The sequence below is a fragment of the Protopterus annectens genome, chromosome 13.part0, assembly GCF_019279795.1.
Source record: "Protopterus annectens isolate FY-2018-M chromosome 13.part0, PAN1.0, whole genome shotgun sequence".
Taxonomy (NCBI): domain Eukaryota; kingdom Metazoa; phylum Chordata; order Ceratodontiformes; family Protopteridae; genus Protopterus; species Protopterus annectens.
This window is the reverse complement of record NC_056747.1, coordinates 1115649905-1115671970: the sequence shown is the minus strand read 5'-3', so window position 1 is coordinate 1115671970 and position 22066 is coordinate 1115649905. Positions and strand designations below refer to the sequence as shown.

The 22066-nt window shown below is 44.4% G+C and overlaps 1 protein-coding gene across 7 annotated transcripts in view; it reads left to right on the top strand.

The window, feature by feature from the left end:
• Positions 1–22066, top strand: part of GPATCH8 (G-patch domain containing 8) — a 984951-nt gene that overhangs the window by 820132 nt on the left and 142753 nt on the right. For all 7 annotated transcript variants that reach the window (XM_044055084.1, XM_044055085.1, XM_044055088.1 and 4 more), the window contains one exon: positions 7518–7648. In XM_044055084.1, the coding sequence (XP_043911019.1) occupies positions 7518–7648 (131 nt within the window). The remainder of the gene's footprint in view (positions 1–7517; positions 7649–22066) is intronic.

Sequence of the window (22066 nt, the reverse complement as noted above, 5' to 3'; positions counted from 1 at the left end):
GCAGGGTTTCCCCTCAGGACCAATCCTTCCTTTATGCCTAAGGTGGTGTCCAGTGTGGCTCTTAACCAAACTATTCACCTGCCAACATTTTACCCAAATCCGCAGAACAAGGGGGAGCGGATTCTGCATTCATTGGACATACACAAACAACTAAGATTCTACTTAAACAGGACCAAATCTCTAAGAGAGTCTGAGCAACTACTGGTGGAATTTGAATCAGGATCAGAGGGGACGGCTATATCAAAGCAGACTATTTCTAAGTGGATAAGCCACTGCATTCGTTTCTGCTACTTGCATCATGGTTATCCTCCTCCCATCCATAGCTTTGGTATTCTACCCAAATGTAATGACTGCAACAGTGAAACACGAAGAACATAGTACAGTTGTGTACACTTACCATAAATGTAGATGTTCAAGTGTATTCATTGTTGCAGTCCAGATTACCCACCCGCCAGCCCCCTTTCTATACCTTTTCTTTCCTTCACTATACTCAAAAACCTTTGTGGTGTATTTGCTTTTAGTTGAAGGTAAATTTTATGTTGCCTAAAGTGCATGCATATATTTATAGTTTTATATATATATATATATATATATATATATATATATATATATATATATGTATATATATATTTTTTTTTATTTTTTTTTTTTATTTATTTTTTTGCTCCCCATTTGGGGGGCACCTGACATCTGATGCAAGAAAAACTGATAAAATGGCGTCGGCTGCATGTATTATACCCCTTACGACCTGACATCATGGAAGAGGAGACAGCAACCGATGCAGGACCCAAGACTTTGTTATTCAGGCCGACTGAGGGCAACCTGCCAGCAGATTACCCTGATGTAATGACTGCTCGAACATCTGTATTTATGGTAAGTGTACACAACTGTACTTTCCATGCACTCATGTATGTGCTTATACAGTGCATTTGTGTAAGATTCAGCAGTCGTACCTCTGTTTTCCATCTGCATGGGTGTCGTGAAGTTTGCCACTTCTGTCTTAAGAAGCATGAAGTTGGCTTTGGAGTAGATTTTGACGGTGGTTTCCTTAATGGGGGTAGGGATGGGATATGGATGTCTAGGGTGATTAGCTTGTGGGCGGATCTGACCAGCGAGGAGTTGACCTCTGGTGTGGAACACTGATTACCCATATTGGTAATGCCCAGGTCCTGGATATTGCTGCCCATGGTGGGGGTGTGGACAAGCTGATCCAAGGTGTTGGAATTTATGAATTCCAGAAAGCGTTGAGCAAATGAGTTGGTACATGAGTAGTTTTCCTACTAGATGGTTATGTAGTTGAAATCTCCCATAATTAAGGTATTGGGTTGTACCTTAATTTTTTCCAGTATCTTAAGAAATGAAGAGTGGAAATCCTGGGGCATGGTGGGGGATCTGTAACAAGCTACAACCTGGGTTGCAGTCTTGCTCAGTGTTAGTTGCACTTGGATAATTTCAGATGCATTATGTTGAACAACTAGCCTGGAGGTGTGGATATCCTTAATGAATATAGACACGCCTCCGCCTTTAATGTTTCAGTCCAGGTCTGGTGGCCGAAAGGTGTGGTATGAATTATAGCCTGGTAATGCAGGGGTGCTCTCTGGAGCATTGAACCAGGTCTCTGTCACTGCACAGATGTTGATGTTCTCCATTTTAAGGAGTGCCTCGAGTGAGTGCATTTTGAGGTTTAGACTGCTAGCATTGAGTAGCGTTACCCTCAGAGTTTGCTTGCCTTGTACCTCTTACAGTGGTGAATTTAGCATTTGAACCTTGCCTAAAAAAGGCACTATAGGGGGTGGCAAGAGCCTTAGCCAGTATCCGGAATCCCAGTGGTGACAGGTGCAGGCCATGTCTGGCAAAGCATTGTGGTCTGTCGACCATGTCGTCCCAGGCAGACAGATACTGGATCCCCTTGAAAGGACACCAAAAGCTTAGCCAATTGTTGAAGTCAATCATTTTGTCCTTATACTGTGGTAGCATTCTGGGCGATGGGAGGATACTACTCAGGGCTAGGGTCATACCTGCCTCGGCTACAAGATCCGATAGCTCCTCCATGTAGTCCAGGGAGGTACGTCTCGGGTCATTCACACCAACATGGACAGTGACATAGTTATATTTGTACTTGTTGTGCAGTGACCTAAGTGCGTGCTTTATGTGGTGGATCCGGGCACCCGGCAGGCAGCTGACAGTAACTTTCTCCTTGTTTAGCCTGGTGAGTAGGATATCAGTGTGCCTGACTATAGAGTCACCTATGATTAGTGTGTTGGGTACATTGTTTTGCCTTATGGGCTGAGATTGAGTGGCACACTGATTTTGTGGGCTATGTGGCATTTGGGTACTTTTGAGGGTGGTGGGTTGTCTGCGTTTCAGCTTGGGAGGTCACTGTTGCTTGGACAGATTTTTATTGAGCGCCTCCATGAATGTGGATGTGTGCTTTGTGTTTCTGTGTGGGGGTTTTGGTAGTCTGGGTTTTGAAGGACTAATTGTTGAGTGTGGTGTGGTTCAGGTGTTGACCTTCTCCTCTTGACTGTCTAGTCCAGTCTTGGCTGGATAGAGTTTGGCTTCCAGTTTGGCTATATAAGTGCATCGCTCACAGGTTGTAGTGTTGGATGGTAGGAGGAGAGGGTTGTCAATGTATGTACATGAGGCAATTGCTACATTGCCCCAAGATGCCCAGATTCATCAGGTGGACAGGAGAAAACACCAGGAGCTTGACCCATGGATATGCCTGGATAGGTGCTTATTAATTTAAGTACCAAGAGCTGTTTTCCTCTTAACAAGTGAGGAAAGTCGAGTGCTGTAGTAATTTGTAGTTTATTTAGTGCTTACGGATTCTGAGCAAGTACTGAGCACAAGGAAACAGTTTTGAGTGCTGAAACTAAAACAAAAAGTGGCTAGTTCTAGCTAAACCTAGCTAGTTTTAGCACCAATCCCAAGAAGAGAAGCAGGCCACGACCTGTTTGCTGATCCACAGTCTTGTCCCAGATGATGCAAGGGTCTGCAGGCTTGTAGCCTTTTTCTGGTAGATGCCTTGAATATCAACCAGACCAATCAGGTATGTTAAGCACAGACACTCACTCTCCAACCAGAAAGAGTCAGGAGTCAGTGCACTCTTCTCCTACTCTCACCAGGATCAGAATATAAGCACAGATTCTAAGCTGTCACCTATAAAGCAGTTATTAAGCTTTCTGGTGATCAGCAGTCTCCAGGAAATAATGTAACTGCACTCCTTCTCACCAGGAGAAAACAGAAGCACTAATCCCAAGATGACTACTGAGAGGCAGAATGTGGGCTCTGCTACTGGTGGTCTTGCAGTCGATGTATAAAGGTAAGATGAAAAAAAAATGGTTTATCCTAAACACTGCAGTGTGCACTAGAGGAGCTAGATGTGAAGGTAGGTAACTTAAATTTTACCTGTCTAAAAGCTGAGTTTTAGTGGAGAGTCACTGTTTTTGAAACAGCAAGGTAGATTGAAAGGGGTGGTCACTTTTGTATTCTGGTACTATGGAATACATTAGGATGGGCAGTAAATTTAAATAGTTGAAGGGAAGTAATTTCACAAAATAATTGTATGCTTACTCACCAGCCAGTAAAATTAGAGAGAAAATGAGATATATGGTCAAATTAACATAAGGGGCAGGCAACTAGAAAGACAGTGGTGTTTAAGAACACAGCAGTAACTGGCTGGGAGGGTGGGAAAAATTTGTCTGACTCACAAGAGACATTCTTCCCAAATGTGACAAAGACTGAGACCAGGAAAAGGATAAATGTGATGTGGTACAGTTGCCTGAGGCACACCCCACAATGGTAAAAGCTCATCATGGGGCCACTGCTGTAGTATATTTCCTTGTCCATGGAAAGTAGCTAAAGGCAGATGTTTGCCATTCTGATCTTACCTCTAGTGCTCTTGCAGATGTCCTCATGTGCTGAGCTCCTGTTCTGGCCCAAATGTTCCGTAAGTATGTAAACGTTGTGTGGCTTAAAAGGAGACTGTGCTATTTACAGCACTATTTTTGATTCTTTTTTTTCTGCAAAACGTGATTAGTTATCAGTGATTGTTCATCCATCCACAATCTCTTTTTCCTGTTTTTAAACCTGGGTTGTGGGTGTCACCCCAACAGTGACAGTTGTCTAGAGCCAATGTGTTGATACCGCTGGGTGGCTAACCCTGTCACACAAGCGCACGCACTCATATTTATGTCCATCAGGTCTTTAGTAGGCAGTTTCCAAAGTATGCTAATGACCCATTTTGGGAACTTGGTACAAATAAGTCCATTTTGGCCATTCAGTCTCCGTGTTTAGAGACTCACTGTAGTGAGTCCCTATATTTCAAATCGTTATTGTCTCCCTTTCCATTTTGACGTCTTAAATCCCATTTACACATCTCTTTTCAAATCTTAAACTAGAGTGGAGCAGTTCTCGCTATCACTACTTGTATTTCTATAGATTCCCGTCAATATGTTTTCATTGCTTCTCTTCACACTCTTGCACTGACTGCTGCTAAAGTGCACAGTCATGCCACTGCTTATAGTTTCATAGGTGTGTACTAGGCTAATGGCCCTGGAGCCTTTACAAGCCTAGCCCATAGGATTACCATGGCATCATGCCACCTGTTAAACATTTCCTGAACTAAATGATGCCAAGTCCTATGAATGTCTGAATCTGTAGTGTTTTGATATGAGCAAGACTGCTAGTAGGACAATGGGCACTTCTCATAAGCAGGACAAGTCAGTTACTGCAGACCCCCCCCCCCCCACACCTTTGGGGCTACAATACACAGTACAGTTTACATGCAAATTAGATTAAAAAAAAAGTCTCCCAATTAGAATGTACCGATAAAAAAAAACATGGTTCTCAGTTTATGGTCAGTTATAAAAGGTGTCGTTCTTATAAGCAGTCTCATGTAAACACAAGACTCAAACTAATACAATTAAAAATGTAAAACCTAATTGCACTTAGGCAAGCATGATTTGGAACTGGCTTTAATTATAACAGTTAAAAAGGTCTTAAAATAAAAACAGCGATTTTCAGTAATGTTTTCCCTTTGACTGTGCTGCTGCAAAACGCATCTTGTACTTTTCAAAGGAGGATGCTGTTAGAAAGCTGTGCTGCATTTTTTGGAATTCCAGCCTGAATCTCAGACTCAATACCACAATGATCCTGCCCTTGGAAGATTTTGAAGTAGCCATTATCACTCCAGTCTGTATTCCATAAGTTAGCAGCCAGCCAGTAAGGAGTGTTGTTTTTCTGTGCCCCAAACCAAGATCTTATTAGCATGACCCCGACTGCTTCTCCAGTCTGATGCTGGTACACACATGATTTATAGAGCAGGAAGTCCTCATACACAGTGAAGGCCCCCTCCACGGGTCCATTCTTATAAATTTCTTCCATTATACTTTCAGGAGAGGAAAGGGACACTATAGGCAGATCCACCGTAAATCTTGTCCTCTTCATATGAAGGAGTATAACCAGCATCACACTTTTTCACACAGAGTGGCGTGTCACCTCCTTCTCCAGAACATGGTGACTGTGAGCCATTCACGAGATGTTCACAGGGAGGAATAGTACATGGCCTGCACCCTATGCCAGAACCATACAAACCCCCCTTGACACCAAGCCACTTTCAGTCCAGTACTGCCACGCTCCTGATGGATAGCCACCATTGCATCCCATTCCACACTCAAAGCCGCAGCATGAAAGCAGATCTTCAGCAGATACCTCCACATTTTGCTTTCCCCCAGAGTGGATGTAGACATGGTTATACATGGACTCTACAGCACCAAATGCCCAACATGAGCCACAAGATCCCTGATCCCAGATCTCTCGGATTGTTGGACAATTGGGCCACTGAGTTCGTGAATCAAAGTTTTCAGGAAGCTTCACGTTTCCAGAATAGGAAGTCTTTAAAGGCAATTTTGGACCATGCAGAGTTGTACCACACAGATGCTTCAAATAACTCTGATCCACATTGTAAAAGTTTTGACCAGCCTTCCATGTAGTATTTAATTTGTTAATGTGGCTGATTATAGCCTGTGACCAGCTTACAGTGAGTTGTTGTGTCTTTCGGCTTATCCCGGTTAGGGATCGCCACAGCGGAACTCCGGTCCGCTAATGTTTGGTAGTGGATTTTTACGTGCCGAGTTACCAGCCCTGACGCACAACCTTCAACGAAGGCATGCCCATTCACGCATAACTTCACACAGAAGACACTCTAGCTGAGAATCGAATGGGACAACACTACTGCAGCACCACTAGCTTACAGTGAGTACTTGTATAAAAGCAAGGTGGAATGCTGTTTATGTACCGATTGTTTATTTACAAGAAACTTTTTTTTTGCCAGTCACGGTTTGTTCATGATCCTACCGGATCATTCAGGGGGCCATTATACCTGTGCCTTTTTGGCGGCGTACTTTGGTAATGAGTTAGTCTCTGAAAATTTGAGTCTTGTATGTAGTACTGTCCATTTTTATATGGCATCTTTTTGTGGTCTTACCCATAAGTGTAGTTGCTTTCTGTTTATTTTTTCATCCGTCCATCTATCTTTTGTTGTCCAAGTTAATCCCACTAGGTTAGTGGCCTCCTTTCAGGGGGACCAATCCCACTAGGTTAGTGGCCTCCTTTCAGGGGGACCCGAGGTGGCAATTGTACTAGGTGAAATTTGGCCAATGCATCGCTAAACTTCCCGTACTCTCCAAGTGCTGTGGGATCTTTTACATCCACCTGAGCTGCCACTTACTCAAGCGGATGGGACCTTGGTTTAATGTCTTCTCTGGAGTACTGCACACACTGGAATCCGAACCCCACCCCCACCCCCACCCCCCAGTGCTGCACTGCGCTGTCAGCAATCCAGTCTCTGTGAGTGTGAGCAGAATTCCCAGCCTTCTGGTCTTCGAGCTTCACTGGCAAGTGTGTGTTACCTCTTGCAGTACTGACCCCACGCAGTTGTAGTTTCTTGCTCTTTGGTTAAAATTGGAATGAATCCATCCATCCATCCTCAACCCCTTTTTCCCTTTTTGCACATGGAGTTGGGGTGACCAGTGACAATTATCTCAAGCCAGGGTTTACACTGCTGGGTGGCTAGCCGTGCCGCAGTATTCATCCATACCACTCATTGGCACACACTTGCTTCTACGGCCAATTTAGAATGTCCATTCTACCTACTGTCTTTGGAATGTGTGAGGAAATCGGAGCACCTAGAGGAAACCCGCGTGACCACAAGGGAGGACATGCAGACTCCACACAAAAGGCAACCCAGCCGAGAATCGAACCAGCGAAGCTCTTAGTGTGAAGCAACAATGCTAACTGCTGCACCACCGGTGCCACCCTAAAATTGGAGTATAAATGTATATAATTAACTTTTTGAAGTGAAATTTATGCACACCCACTAGAATTTGTGGTTGTGCTTTTGAATAGTTCAAAGCATTTCATTTTAGCAAGCTGTATTCTTTTTTTTTTTTTTTTTTTTTTTTTGTAGTACAGTGTTTTATGAAATGTTAATGCAGATTGTTATCTTGTTACAGAGGCTGAAGGACTTGAAGCAGCGAGAATTTGCACGCAACGTTTCATCAAAGTCTCGTAAAGATGAGAAGAAACAGGAGAAAGCCCTTCGTCGGTTGCATGAACTTGCCGAACAAAGAAAACAAGCAGAATGGTTAGTATTGTAGATTTTCTTATCTTTGTTTTGTTGTAGGTCATCACTAAATATATTACAAATGCACAACTGCCATGTAAACACATGGCTAGTTTTTCGAAGAGAAGTGTCACGTACATGGTGATGACTCATCCAGCAACCTTGTTTAACATGTTGCATATTAATACAATTGAAAATGTGTTTGGGTGAAGTGTTTTAAAAATTATGATTTTCTGGATAATGGAGGCTACTGTACCTGACTATACTAAAGCTAAATGTGTGTGAGAGAAATCCAACACTTTTTTTTCTTACTGTAATCATTATTTCTTAACTCAAGTACAGACTGGAGCTTTTGTAATTAACTTGTGAACCGGGAATTAGGGTCATTAACTACCTGATCAGTTTTTCCAGTTGGAGTTTCTCATTAAGAGTGTAAGTCAGCCTGGCATTTTAATTGTTGAAATACTGAGTTTAATTTGTTGAGAAGCATTTGACTCATTTTTTCCACTGTTTGATGAAGGCACCTAACTAATTGTGATCCTCCCAAAAGAAGAAATAAATGTGTATGTGACATGGTATGTAACCCGCACACCTACCTGCATGTGTAAGTGCATATGTTTTTTTTTTTTATGTACATTATCCCATATCAGTCCCCGGCACTCTTGACATCCCTCACTTTTTTGAAACCATGACTTCCCTTGTTACTTTACCCCTTTGAACTTTTTTCTAACAGAATTAAAAAAAAATAGGAAAGGGTATTCCATTTTTAACTCAACTGTGGACTACCTACTATTTTCTGTTTTATTATTTTTTTATTTTGTAGTACATATTTTGCAGTTCAATTTTACTAGGTGCATAACATAATTCTATGAGTGAACTTCACACCTTCCATACTGTGAAGGTTCTTCATGGTTTGTTTTTCATGCAGTATAGGTTGCATACTGAGTTTTCTGAAACTTCAAGGGATGCAGTGGATTTTTATTTTCTTGGCTGTTTCTTGGGGTGTTTTTGTTAGTGCGTGTACTAGAAGTGCATCATGTAATGAAATGTAGAAATGCAAAATAAAAAATAAGCTGACAGAGGAAAGAAGTGGTTCATTACAAAATGCTACTCAAAGTAAGCCATGTAACATCTAGAATATTGTAAAACAAAAATAGAAAAACAGAAGTATTTTGTTACACTACACTTAGAAAGATTCTAACATTTTGCCAGTAATCCCTTCAAGACTGTAGTGCAAGTGTTGAACATTAACATAATTTCATAGGATCATAGGAAGTTACTAGGCTACTGGCCATGAGGCCTTTCCAAGCCTAGCCAGAGTTTTTAGGCTCATGTTTCCAAGGTCAGGACCTATCCTTCCTGTCAAGCAGGGACAAAGGTGGTATCCCAGGGGTATATTTTCTATTACCCATCCAGTCAATCCAGGTTATGCTTGAACAGGGCCAGAGAATGCTCTGCTTAACATGGAGAGGGAGTCTGTTCCACAAATGGGGATTCTCTGGGGGACACATCTGTCTTGCCAGCAGGTCCTGTTAATGTCACAGGCTAGGTTTAGGTCCCGAATGCGCATGACACGTGTGGTGTTTGATTTGCGGATATGCAGCATTTCCAGTAGTAGAGCAGGTTTGAGATGACTTTAAATGCCAGACCAGAGGTCCTCTCTGAACAGTCTATATGAGACAGAGTAAAGTGAGATGGACTTAAGCCTGTTTTCCTAGGGTAGGTATTGGAGACCCTGAATTCTTCTAGTCAGTAACCTCCGCTGTCCCACCAGCTGCCGCAAGTGCCTAGGGAGGTATATACCAAAGGGGGGCATCGTACTCTATTATAGGCCTGATTAAGGAAGAGTACAGAGAGGTTATAACTTATTTTTTTCCTAGCTGCTATGCCCTTGTTTATGAGATGAGCCATGTGGTATGCCCTACGCACTACTGAGGTTAGGTGTTGGTCAAATGCTAGATTGATGTCTACCAAGGTGCCCAGATTCCTTACTACTGATTGTGTGCCAAGGACTTTGTTGTTGATATGGTACTTTGTGGGTACATCATTTTTACCAAAGGGAATAACTGTACACTTTTTGGCATTGGGTTTGAAGCCGTGTCCTATGCATCATTTGTTAGTATGGGTAAGTCCCTCCTGGAGAATGTTTACATTTTATTTATTTATTTTATTTTATTTTACATTTGTTGACCAGGCTAGTCTAGCTGGATATATGTCCATTTTCAGTAGAGGCCCGGGGAGAAAAGCTCCACACAATACAAATCAAGTTCATATTTACAGAAGTACATGTTTAGAATGCAAATACATTTTCTTGTAAAGATAAGAGAAGTAAATAAGAGGTTGCAAGTTTATAAAGTACATAAAGAAGGTTACACGTATTTGAAAAAACTTAGTATAGTTAATAAAAAGTTATATTTAATTGTTGTTAAAGAATACTAGTTAAGAAAAGAGAAGAAAAACAATAGTGTAGATGTAGATAAGAAAGGAAGATAAAGGAAAATTAAATGGAGAAGCAGTTGGGTAATAAATCTAGAAATAATATGCGTTACTTTTTAATGAATCCAGTAATAGCTAGCACTATGATGGAGAGGAAGCATAGTAGTATTTAATATGAAATAGTTTGAGAAAAGAAGCATAATAAGTTGTAAAGATTAAATATTTTCAGAGATGAGAAGGTAGGTTGATTAAGGTAATAATGGATAAGTTGGTCAGTCAGGTTTAGAACAGGGGCACATCCAATGTGTTTTAAGGAAGAGCTTAAGTTTATTTTTAAACAGAGTAGTAGAGGGAAGTGTGGTAAGTTCAGAGGGAAGTAGGTTCCAGGTTTTTCCAATAGAATTAGAAACAGAGAGTCTCCAGCTCTATTTGATTTATTGATGTATACAAGAGATTTTTGTGATGATCTTAGGGACTTAAGGTTATCATAGGGGTGAATAAGGTTAGATAGGATGGGTGTTTTGGCAGGCTGATAAAGTATTTTGTGGACGATGGCCAGTTGATTATATTTTAGCTGCTGCTGAATTTCAAGCCACCCAAGATGCTTTAGATTAATACAGTGATGTGTTCTATATGGGTTACCTGTGGCAAATCTGGCTATACTATTATAGGAGTTTTCTAGTTTCTTAAGGTTATTTTTTGACAGATTGGTAAATATGGGTGAGGCATAAAGAAGGGTGGAGATTAAATGGGTGTGGGCAATGGTTGTCCTTGTTGCAGAAGTGAGGAAGGATTTAATCTTATAATGAGAGCCTATTTTTTTTATTTGCAGTTTTTAGAATGTTGTTGATATGGGCATCAAAGTTTAGGTTATTATCTATGGTGATACCTAATAGTTTGGTCGTTAGATCTTGGGATATAAGTGTACCGTCATAGGATGATACAGTGAAGTCTATTGGAGGAGATTTACTGGTAGGTGTAAAAAGGAGAAGTTTAGTTTTTTTAGGGTTTAATAGGAGACAGCATTTTGTAAACCATAGATGTTAAGTTGTCAATCTCGCCTTCATTCTTGCTTGATGGGTTCGGAGCCGATCCTCGGCTCCGACTCGGCACTTGCTTTAGCTCGAGAACTCCTTTTACCAGCTCGAGGCAGCCCCATATCCCATGATGCAAGGCAGTAAGTACCCAGATCTCGTTTGCCGCTTCGCTTGGGAGGTCTTCTTTTTACCAGCTCCTGGTAAGTTGTTTCACTTTGTGATTTTCAAGCCCCTTTTTAGTCAAAAACTAATTTTTTGATAGTTTAAATTTAATTTCTATCCCTTGCTGACAGAAATTCCCTGTCTTTTTTAATTTGTTCTTAGTTATCCCTATCCCATCCCCCCCCTGTTAGGGTGTGTGTGTTGGTGTTTTTTATAGAATACCTTTTGGTATTTTGTGTAATTTAATTTATTTTTGACTGGTGTGTGTGTGTATTGTGTGTTCGGCACCATGTCAAAGGAGAGGGTTTCAGGTTTTAAGAAGTGTGACTCGTGCTGTCAGAAAATGTCTCTGACAGACGGTCACACTTCTTGCCTGTATTGTCTGGGCCCTCTTCACCTGCAGGACTCCTGTGCTATTTGTCACTCCTTCAGCCAGAGAGTCCTGCAGGAGAGACATAACAAACTGGTTCTTAGGGGCCTTCTTAAGCCGGAGGGCTCTCCGGCTAAGTCGGCTCCACCGAAACCAGCAAGAGTTTCCAAGGCCCAGGCTTCTGTTTCTAAGCCTGCGGCCTCGGCTCCGACTCGTACTGAGTCGAGATCGGCTCCGGCTGGAGCCGATTCTGGCTTGACTAAGCCTTCGGCACCGATGGCTATCGGTGCCGAAACTGTATTGTCCACTTCGATGTCGGCTCCGATCGGCTCCGACACCCATGTGGCACAGGCATCGGTGTCGGCTCCGATCGGCTCCGACACCGTTACTTTGGTGGCTGTATCGGCTCCGGCTGGAGCCGATACATCGAGGCGTTCTGTCGGCTCCGAGAAGTCGGCTCCGACAGGATCCGTAGTATCGGCTCCGATGGCTCATTCCAGGAAGAGGTCGAGGTCTCCTTCCTTGGAGCCGATACTTTCGGCTCCGGCTTCACCTCTTCTGTCGGAACGGAGCCATCGGAGCCGATCTTCAAGGTCATCCAGGTTGTCTGACCATGACCTACAGAGAGTGGTCAGCAGATTGCTCAAGTCACAGGTACTGGCCCAAATGCTTCACAGTCCGTCTCAGCAGACGACTGTTAGTCCACACCCCGTTACAGTTCCTCCTTCAACTCTACCCCAGAGCTTGGAGTTGGAGTCTTCGGGCATGGTTACTGCTACGGCTGGAGGACGGATACCCCCTTCTGTTCCTTCAGCCTCTACTCTTATCTCCTCTTCCTTAGAGGGATTCGGTGGTCGGGCTTCCATGGTCTCCTCCGAGGGGGTGAGTGGCATCGGACCCTTGTCCGAACCCGCTCTTCCCCTTGGAGCCTCGGCCTTGGTGAGCTCGGCTCCGACATCTGCCTCGGATGCTTCCCTTCGGTGGTCCCTGGAGTTCCTAGCTCTTGGAGCGGGTTCTCTCGGATCTGCCTGGGAGGGAGCATTCGAGGTGATGAAGAGTGTACTGGCCACTGGTATCAGTCAGCAGTCTCTTCCCGTAGCTCCTCCCTCTATTGTACCTGTTGACATCTCTGCCACTTCTCTTGCTACAGGACCCAGAGATCCTCCGCCTCAGGTTTCCCCATTGGGAATTTCCCCCTCTTCCGAGGATTCTCCTGATGTTTCGGGAGATCCTCCTAGGAAGAGGACTTGTAAGAGGAAGCATGTAGACTCGCCCGAGTCTGTCACGCCGGATACTGACTTTGATGAGTCAGAGGGATCCCCTAGATCCCCCTCTGAGGATGTCTCCTTTTCAGACATCCTAGAACTTCTGAAACAGAGGGGAAACTGGCCCACCAACAATCCCTCTGAGGATGAGTCAGTATACCTAGAGGCGTTTGGATCTCGGCCCTCCACCTCCTGGGTGTCTCCGCCTTTCGACCCCCTTATGCAGGTTATTGCACGAAAGGCGTGGACAGCTCCTGACTCTGTAGAGCCAGTCCCTAGGAGGCCTTCTAAATTTATCACTGCCCCTAGTGACAAACAATTCCTTACCAAGGGTGTCCCGCTGATGCCATGGTGGTGGCTGCGGCCACCAAAAGGAACTTGCAGATCCTTCCGTGCCCGTCCATCCTCCTAATAAGGACTCTAGGACCATGGATAGGTAGCAAGCGGATGTTTTCCTCAGCGACCTTTGCTATGCGTCGCTGAATTATCTTTGTCACTTCACCAGACTCCAGAGATATCCTGAAGGAGCTGGGAGAAGTAGTTCAGGATCCTACAGCTGCAGGGGCTCAAGAAAAGATTGCTTCGCAGCTAGGAACCCTCAATTCCATTGCTAACTCCTCCATGCGGCTAATATCTTATGCTGCAGATGGAGCGAGTAGAGCCGCAGGCACAGGTGTGGCTCTTAGACGCCAAGCCTGGATGCGGCTATGTGATTTTATGGATCCCTTTAAGGCGTCCTTCACAAATTCTCCCTTTGATGGGTCAGCTTTGTTTGGCCCTCAGGTGAAGGAGACCTTGACCAGGTGTGAGCAGGACGGCAAGACTCTTTCTGCTGTTGGAGTCCGTTTTTCCACCCCTTCTAGGCCTTATCCCAAAGGACAGAAGGGTGGGAAGATGTGGTTCCGTAAATCCCAAGGAGTCACGCCGATTCACGTGGTCAGTTTACCCCTAGAGGCAGAGGGGTAACAACAACAGACGCTCTAGAGGCAGAGGGGTCCAAGAACCAGGGAAACAGGGAGCCTCTCTCTGATAAGCCCTTTCAGCATCCCTGAGGTGTTGCCCGGCTGTCCCTCCTTGGAGGCAGTCGGGAAGATTATCACTGTACCCAGAAGCCTGGCATTCCCTCACTCAAGACAGATGGGTACAGTCGATCATATCCAAGGGTTACATAATTCCTTTCGAGGAAAGTCCCTTCCCCTCAAGTTCCCTTCCAGATGTACCACCCGGTCTAAGGGACATTGCAGAGTTAGAAATCGCAAAACTACTGCAAAAAGAGCCATTCAGCCAGTTACAATAGACCATTCAGAGCCCGGAATCTACTCAAGGTTCTTTTTGGTCCCCAAAAGACGGGAGACTGGAGACCAATATTGGATCTCAGCAGACTCAACAAGTCTGTCAGGAAGACAAGATTCGAATGGTCACTCTTCAGTCAATTCTGCCCTTCTTACAGAAGGACAACTGGATGTGCTCAATAGATCTTCAGGATGCGTACTATCACATCAAAATTCACAGACGCTCCAGGAGATTTCTCCGCTTTCGGCTGGGGTCCAGTCATTTCCAGTTCAGAGCCCTGCCCTTTGGTCTCACTACAACCCCCAGAGTGTTCACCAAATGCATGGCAGTGGTCACGGCTCACCTGAGACGTCAAGGATTCCAGGTGTTTCCGTATCTCGACGACTGGCTCCTGTCAGCCACCACCAGGCATCAGCTTATACAAGCCAGGGATTACACAATAGACCTTTGTTCTCATTTGGGCATCTCAGTCAACTTCGAAAAGTCATCCTTATCGCCCTGCCAGTCTATTACCTTCATAGGCGCAAACTTAAACACTGTTCGGATGTCAGCTACCCTTACAGAACAAAGAGTTTCAGACATTCAGACTCATGTCAGGATCATTCTGGCCAGCAAGAAAGTACAGGCCAGAATGGTTCTAAAGGTATTAGGTCTCATGGCTGCGGCCATTACTCTTCTTCCCTGGCTCGATTCTACATGCGCCTCCTTCAGTGGATGCTGTTCACACAGTGGTCATACCAGCAACTTCCAATGCGTCACCAGATTCTGGTGACACAAACATGCAAAGAACATCTTGCTTGGTGGATCACATCGTCTCAGGTTCACCAAGGCAGGTGCTTTGTACCTCCGTCCCCGATAGCCACTGTCACCACGGATGCCTCCCTGATCGGGTGGGGGGGTCATTATCAGGGCAGGATGGTTCATGGGACGTGGCAACTGTTCGAGTACCATCTGCACATAAATGTCCTGGAGATGAGAGCAGTGCTTTTAACGTTGCAAGCCCTCAACGACTTTCTTCCCGTAGGGACAATTGCAGTCCACACAGACAACATGTCTGTAGTTTGGTATATCAACAAACAGGGCGGAACCAAGTCCTACCCTTGTGTCGAGAAGCGCTCAGACTATGGCAATGGGCGATCTCCTCTCATCGGTTTCTGGTAGCAATGCATATCCCTGGGAAAACCAACATTATAGCGGACAGATTGAGCAGAGCTATTCTCATGCCTCACGAGTGGTCTCTCAAGCAATCCATAGCGGAAGAGATTTTTCTGGAATGGGGTCGTCCATGTTGCGATCTTTTGCTACTCCCCAAAACAGCAAATGTCCAGACTTTTTCAGCCTCTTCCCTCTATCAGGCCATCCCGGCAGAGACGCTCTGACCCAGGATTGGCCCCAGGGACTTCTTTATGCCTTCCCTCCATTTCCTCTGATCCCTCAGGTGATCCAGAAAGCTACCGTTTTGAGAGCCAAATTGATTCTCATTGCCCCTTACTGGCCTCGACAAGTTTGGTTCCCGTTCCTCCATCATCACCTTTTGGTGCAGCCGTGGCATCTGGACCCAGTGCCAGATCTACTGATTCACCAATCCGGTCAGCTGCACCGGTCAATCCCTTCTCTCAACCTCACAGCATGGTTGCTCCACTTCCTTCCTTAGCCAGGCTTCCTTTGATCTCTAACCCAGTTAGAGATATCATAGTATCTTCACTAAAATCCTCTACCAGGAGGATTTACACAAGCAAATGGAGACGTTTCTCTTATTGGGCTAAGGCCCAAAATATTGATCCTTTTACTGCCCCTGTTCAGGCAGTTCTGGACTTCTTAGCAGAGATTTTTCATGCAGGCTCCTCTTCTTCCACAGTCAGAGTTCAGTTGGCTGCTATTTCTAATTTTCATGTCGGGATAGCAGATCATAATATTATGTCCCATAGGCTCTGCAGGGCCTTCTTGAAAGGAATTTTCCTACTAAAGCCTCCAATCAGGAATCCTCCTCCTCAGTGGGATCTAAATTTAGTGCTGACATCCTTGATTCTTCCCCCCTTCGAGCCAGCTGTTTCTTGTTCCCTAAAATATCTTTCTTGGAAAACGTTATTCCTAGTGGCTATTACATCTGCCAGGAGGGTGTCTGAACTTCATGCTCTTTCGGTTCGACCCCCCTATTTGATTTTTCACAAAGACAGAGTATCTTTGAGAACTAATCCATCCTTTTTACCTAAGGTCGCTTCAAAAAACAATCTTAATCAATCCATTGAGCTCCCTGTATTTTTTCCTAACTATTCAGATAGAGCTGAACAAAAGCTACATTATCTTGACGTCCACCGTCAGCTTAGATATTATTTGGACAGAACAAAAAAATTTAGAAAATCTGATCAACTTTTTGTTTCCTATGTGGATAATAAAAAAGGCCTTCCTGTTTCTAAAGTGACTTTGTCCAGATGGCTTTCTTCGGTCATCACTGAAATTTATACGATCAGGGGAAAACAGCTGTGCTCAAAACCTAAAGCACATTCAACTAGGAGTTTAGCTACTTCTACAGCCTTTCAAGCTAGACTGCCTTTGGACACTATTTGTGCAGCGGCCACTTGGGCCACTCCTCACACTTTTGTTTCCCATTACAAATTGGACTTGGCCTCCAGGGACAGAGCCAGTTTTGGCTCTACAGTCCTCAAGAGTTTGTTCCATTGAGCCACCCAGGATAGAGGTGCTAGGACGCGGTCCCATCAAGCAAGAATGAAGGCGAGATTGACAACTTAACATTAAGAAGTTATGTACCTACCATAACGCTCCATGTTAGTTGTCTTCTCTCGCCTTCTTTCGACCCTCCCTCCTTCCCCTGGCCTGGACAGACCTTGTATAAGAAACTATTATGCTAAAGACCATTCAGACCTGGTCCTTTTTCCATCTGTAAGTTTCTTCTTCCTTTGGGAAGTATTTTATGCTTGGTGTTATTGCCCTTTGTCAACAAACGAGATCTGGGTACTTACTGCCTTGCATCATGGGATATGGGGCTGCCTCGAGCTGGTAAAAGGAGTTCTCGAGCTAAAGCAAGTGCCAAGTCGGAGCCGAGGATCGGCTCCGAACCCATCAAGCAAGAAAGAAGGCGAGAGAAGACAACTAACATGGAACGTTATGGTAGGTACATAACTTCTTATTCTACGGAGTTGAATATGTTTTGAGATAGGGAGTGAAGTTCTGATGCAGTTGTGGCTGAGCATATAAGTGTGGAGTCATCCGCATATTGGATACATGTAGCTTGGGGAACTACTAGGTGAAGGTCATTGATGAATATAGAGAACAGGAGAGGGCCCAGTATGGAGCCTTGAGGAACACCTTTTAACAGGTAGCTGGGTAGAAAGAGCGTTGTTCCAGAGTACAGCTTGATGTCTGTTATTTAAGTAGGAATGGAACCATTTTATAGCTAGTGGGTCGAGAGACAGAGATTTGAGAATGTTTGAGTATAGTGTGATTTGCCATGTCGAAAGCCTTAAACAGGTCTATGAATAGTGCAGAGGAAAGCATGTTAAGGTTTCTGTTATTGATAGTGTCAATAAAGGAAAGGAGGGCAGTAGTTGTGCTATGGGAAGGTCGGAACCCATGTTGGGTGTTGGAAAGCAGGTTATTATGGAGAAGGTGGTCTAGCAATTGCCTATGGATACATCTTTCCATGATCTTAGATAGAGGAGAAAGTAGGGCTATGGATCGATAGTTGGAGAGTTCAGTGGAGTCTCCTCCTTTATGAAGGGAGAGACATTCCAAAGTTTGGGGATATATCCTTCAGTGATGGTTCTATTGATGAGGATGGAGATTGGGTAAGCAATAGATTTGGCTGCTATCTGTAGGTATTCTGAGGGTAGTTGGTCAGCAGAAACAGTACATGGTTTCAGTTTTTGGATAAGGGTGAGAATAAATGATGTGGGGACAGGTTGGAAGAGAAAATTAGGAGGTTGGTTAGAGTCAGATTTAGATTTTATGTTTTGAGGAGAGAGCTGACAGGCAAAAGTTTGAATTGCTTTGGTAAAAAAGATGTTAAAGGCGTTAGCAGTTTGTTTAGGATTGTCTTTGTCAGTGCCTTGTGGGTTAGGTGTGATAGATTGACTTGGATGTAATAATTGATCAATGACCGCCCCCAGTTTGCAGTCGTCCGCAGACTTGGTCAGCCGTAGACCTTTTGGCTTTGCCTGCACAACTGAAAAATATATTCCAAAGAGTAGGGGTCCTAAGACCGAACCCTGAGGGGGATCCCACTGGTTACAGGGTTGCTGTTTGAGGTGGAGTCCCCTATTTTGATTGTATGGGTTCTGTCAGTGAGCCAGTTGGCAATCCACCTAGAGACACAAGGTTTGATGCCCAGCTGAGTGAGCTTATCTATTCTACCCCAGTGAGGTACGGTGTCAAAAGCCTTGGCCAAGTCGAGGTAGGTGCACCTCTTTTCCTTTGTCCAGGGCCTTGGTGAATATTTCAAAAAAATCCACCAGGTTCAACAGACATGATCTCCCCTTGACAAACCCATACTAAGTGGGGTCAAGTGCTTGGAGGCTACCAATGTCCTGGTTTATGTGATCCATGGTTGTGCATTCCGTGGCCTTAAATATCAGGCACGTAAGGCTAATGGGCCGGTAGTTACCTGTGTTAGTGGTATCACCATTTTTGAGCAATGGAATGACAGTAGCTATCCTCCACTCGGCGGGTACGTATCCAGTGCTTAAGCTCTGGTTGAAAAGGGTGCCTAAAGGTGTTGTCAGTTCCTGTTTTAGGCTATGTAAGATGTAGCCTGGGATGCGTCAGGTCCCCATGGAGGCTGTATTTTTTGCCTGGAGAGGGCATTCAAGATCTGATCATTGGAGATAAATGGTGGGGAGCAGGTGTTGAGATCTTGATTAACTTTGGGGGGTACAGGGGGTAAAGTTTTTACTGCACCTGTTGGCAAGCAGGTTAGCAATGTCAATGGTATTCGTGTACTTAATGCCATTGACCACAAGTTCGGTACAGGGCTTTTGCTTGTTCTTTAAGTTATGCAAGTAGCTAAAGAAAGCCTTATGATCCTCCTTTGATGAGGAGGCCAGTTTGGACTCAAAGTTGGCTTTGGAGGATCTCACGAGGGCCCTTAGTTTATTTAGGTTCAGGAGGGTCTGCTTCCAGTTTGGCACTCGCCCCTTCCTGCTCTTAGTCATTAGCTTCTTTCTTCTGTTATAAAGTCTGTTTATGGCAGAAGTCCACTAGACTGGTTTGCTTCTCCCTGATACAGCCAAGTCTGTGCAGCTGTAAAGATTCCTGGTGTGTCTACATAGGTGTCTGTTCCCTCAGGTGGGTGGGGGCTACGAAGCTGTTTATGCCTGACTGTAGGCGGCTATAGTCGGCCTTGGAGAAGTTTTTTTTTTTTTACCTGATCTCAGCTGGGGGGGGGGGGGGGGGTGCAACTCTAAGAGTGAAGGTGACTGCCTGGTGATCAAATCTCACCAGGGAGGGTGACACTGTAGTGGTACTATAGTGGTTGACCATGTTTGGCAGAACTAGGTCTAATATATTTTCTCCCCTTGTAAGGGTATTTACCAGCTGATCATGAGCGTTAGAGTTGACGAAGTCGCGAAATCTCTGAGCACATGGATTCTGGCTAGAGTAGTTTCTCCAGTCTATGGTTGGATAAAGTCTCCTATGATCAGAGTGCAAGATTCAAGTAGGTCAAGGTAGGTGGAGTGGCTGTCTTGATTCATGGATGGGGGCCTATAGCTAGCTATGACTTGGATAGGTATCTTGCCTACAGTTAACTGCACCTGGTGCGTCTCCTGTGCATCATACTGCTTAATCAGCCTAGAGGGGTATTTATTTTTAATAAATATGGAAACCCCACCGCCTTTAGTTTTGTAACCCTCAGGATGGGGTCTGAATGTGTGGAAGGATGCGTAGCTTGGTATGGAGGGGGTGTTAGGTCTGTGTAATGGCAAATATGTCAGCATCTTCCAGAGCTAGGAGTGCTTCCAGAGAGTAGTTTCATAGTAAGGCTCCTAGCATTTAGCAGCATGACCTTTAGTTCAAATGTTGATGTAATTTTTACATTGGGAGTTTTATACTCATGCCCTTGCCTAAAAAAGGCACTATGGGGGAGGTAAGAGCCTTTGCCAGTATCCAGAATCCCAGTACTGACAAATGAAGGCCATCTCTGGCAAAGCATCGAGGCTTGTCAATCATGTCTTCCCAGACTGACAAGTACCGCATCCCCTTTGAATGACACCAGAAGCTAAGCCAATTATTAGAATCAATCTTTTTTTTGAGGCATCATCCTGGGTGATGGTAAAATGCTGCTTAAGGCTAGGGACATACCTGTCTGGGACACGCATTCCATGAGCTCAATCATGTCTCTTCATGTAGTCCAGAGAGTTCTACTTCTTATGATCGAAAGCTCATAACATCTTAAATTCAAAACAGAGAGACCAAATGATCGAAAATCCAAAACATCTAAAACTCATAACATCGAATCTCAAAACATTGAAAACTGCAAAGCAACTATAAATAACATTCCGCACACTGTTTACTACATTTATGCAGGGGGGCAAGCCCCCCTGCACCCCTTAAGTGGGGGGCTCCGCCACACCCCACGTTAATTAAATATACCAGTTCCGAGGTCGCACTAATTTCCTAACCCCACTGTAGTGCGACCTCAGAGTTGGTATATTTAATTAATGGGGGGTGCAGTGGTGCTTGCCCCCCTGCATAAACGTAGTAAAACCTCTGTGGGATGTTATTTATAGTTGCTTTGTAGTTTTCAGTGTTTTGAGATTCAATGTTATGAGTTTTAGACGTTATGAGTTTTAGACGTTTTGGGTTTTAGATGTTGTGGTTTAGATGTTATGAATTTAGATGTTACGGGTTTTAGATGTTTTCAAGTGGAACCATCCAGAGAGGTACGTCTAAAGTCATTCACATCAACATGGACAGTGACAGAGTCATAACTGTACTGGTTGCCAAGAGATATAAGTGCATGTGTGATATGGCGGATTCTGGGTTCATAGGTTGGTACTAGGCTATCGGCCCTAGGGCCTACACAAGCCTAGCCATAACAATTCCCTAGCTATTTCTTCACACACTATTTACTTCCCTGGACCCCTGTCAAGCAGGGTGACTGACGTGATCCCCGGGGTGAATTTCCTTTCTCCCATCCAATCGTCAAGGTTCCTTTTGAAGAGGGCCAAAGAGGTGCTTTGCTTGACATGTATGGGCAGTCTATTCCAGAGTCTGGGGAGTCTCTGGGTCAGGAACCTATCCCTCCAGCATGTTTTGTTTATTGTGATGACAAGGTTTAGATCCCTGGAGCGTGTGGCTCTGAGGGATTGGGATTTCTTTAAGTGTAGCATGACCAATAGCTCTGGGTTTGACATGGCCTTGTATGTTAAGCAGAGATCGCCTCTGAGTAGATGATATGCGACAAGAGTATAGCTGGAGTTTTTTAAGGTGATCAGCGTAGGGCATCTGCTTTAGGCCTGTGATTCTTTTAGTCGGGTATTTCTGCAGCCTTTCCAGTTGCAGATGTCTTGAGAGGTACATACCAAACAGGGCGTTGTATTCTATAATGGATATAATGAGAGATGAGTACAGTGGGATAATGACCTCCTTTTTTCTGGATGAAAAGCCCTTAGTGATGAGGTGTGCCACATATAAGGATTTCCTGACTGTTGTGGCAATGTGGTTATTGAAGGTGAGACCACTGTCCACCTGTGTCTCTAAGTCTCTTATCACACTTTTGGTGTTTAGTGTACTGCCACCTATGTGGTAATTCACAGGTACATGTTTTTTTCCCAAAGGGGATAACTATACATTTCTTGGCATTGAGCTTGAGCCCATGGCTCTGGCACCAAGCATCTGTTTCTGTAAGGCCCTTTTGTTA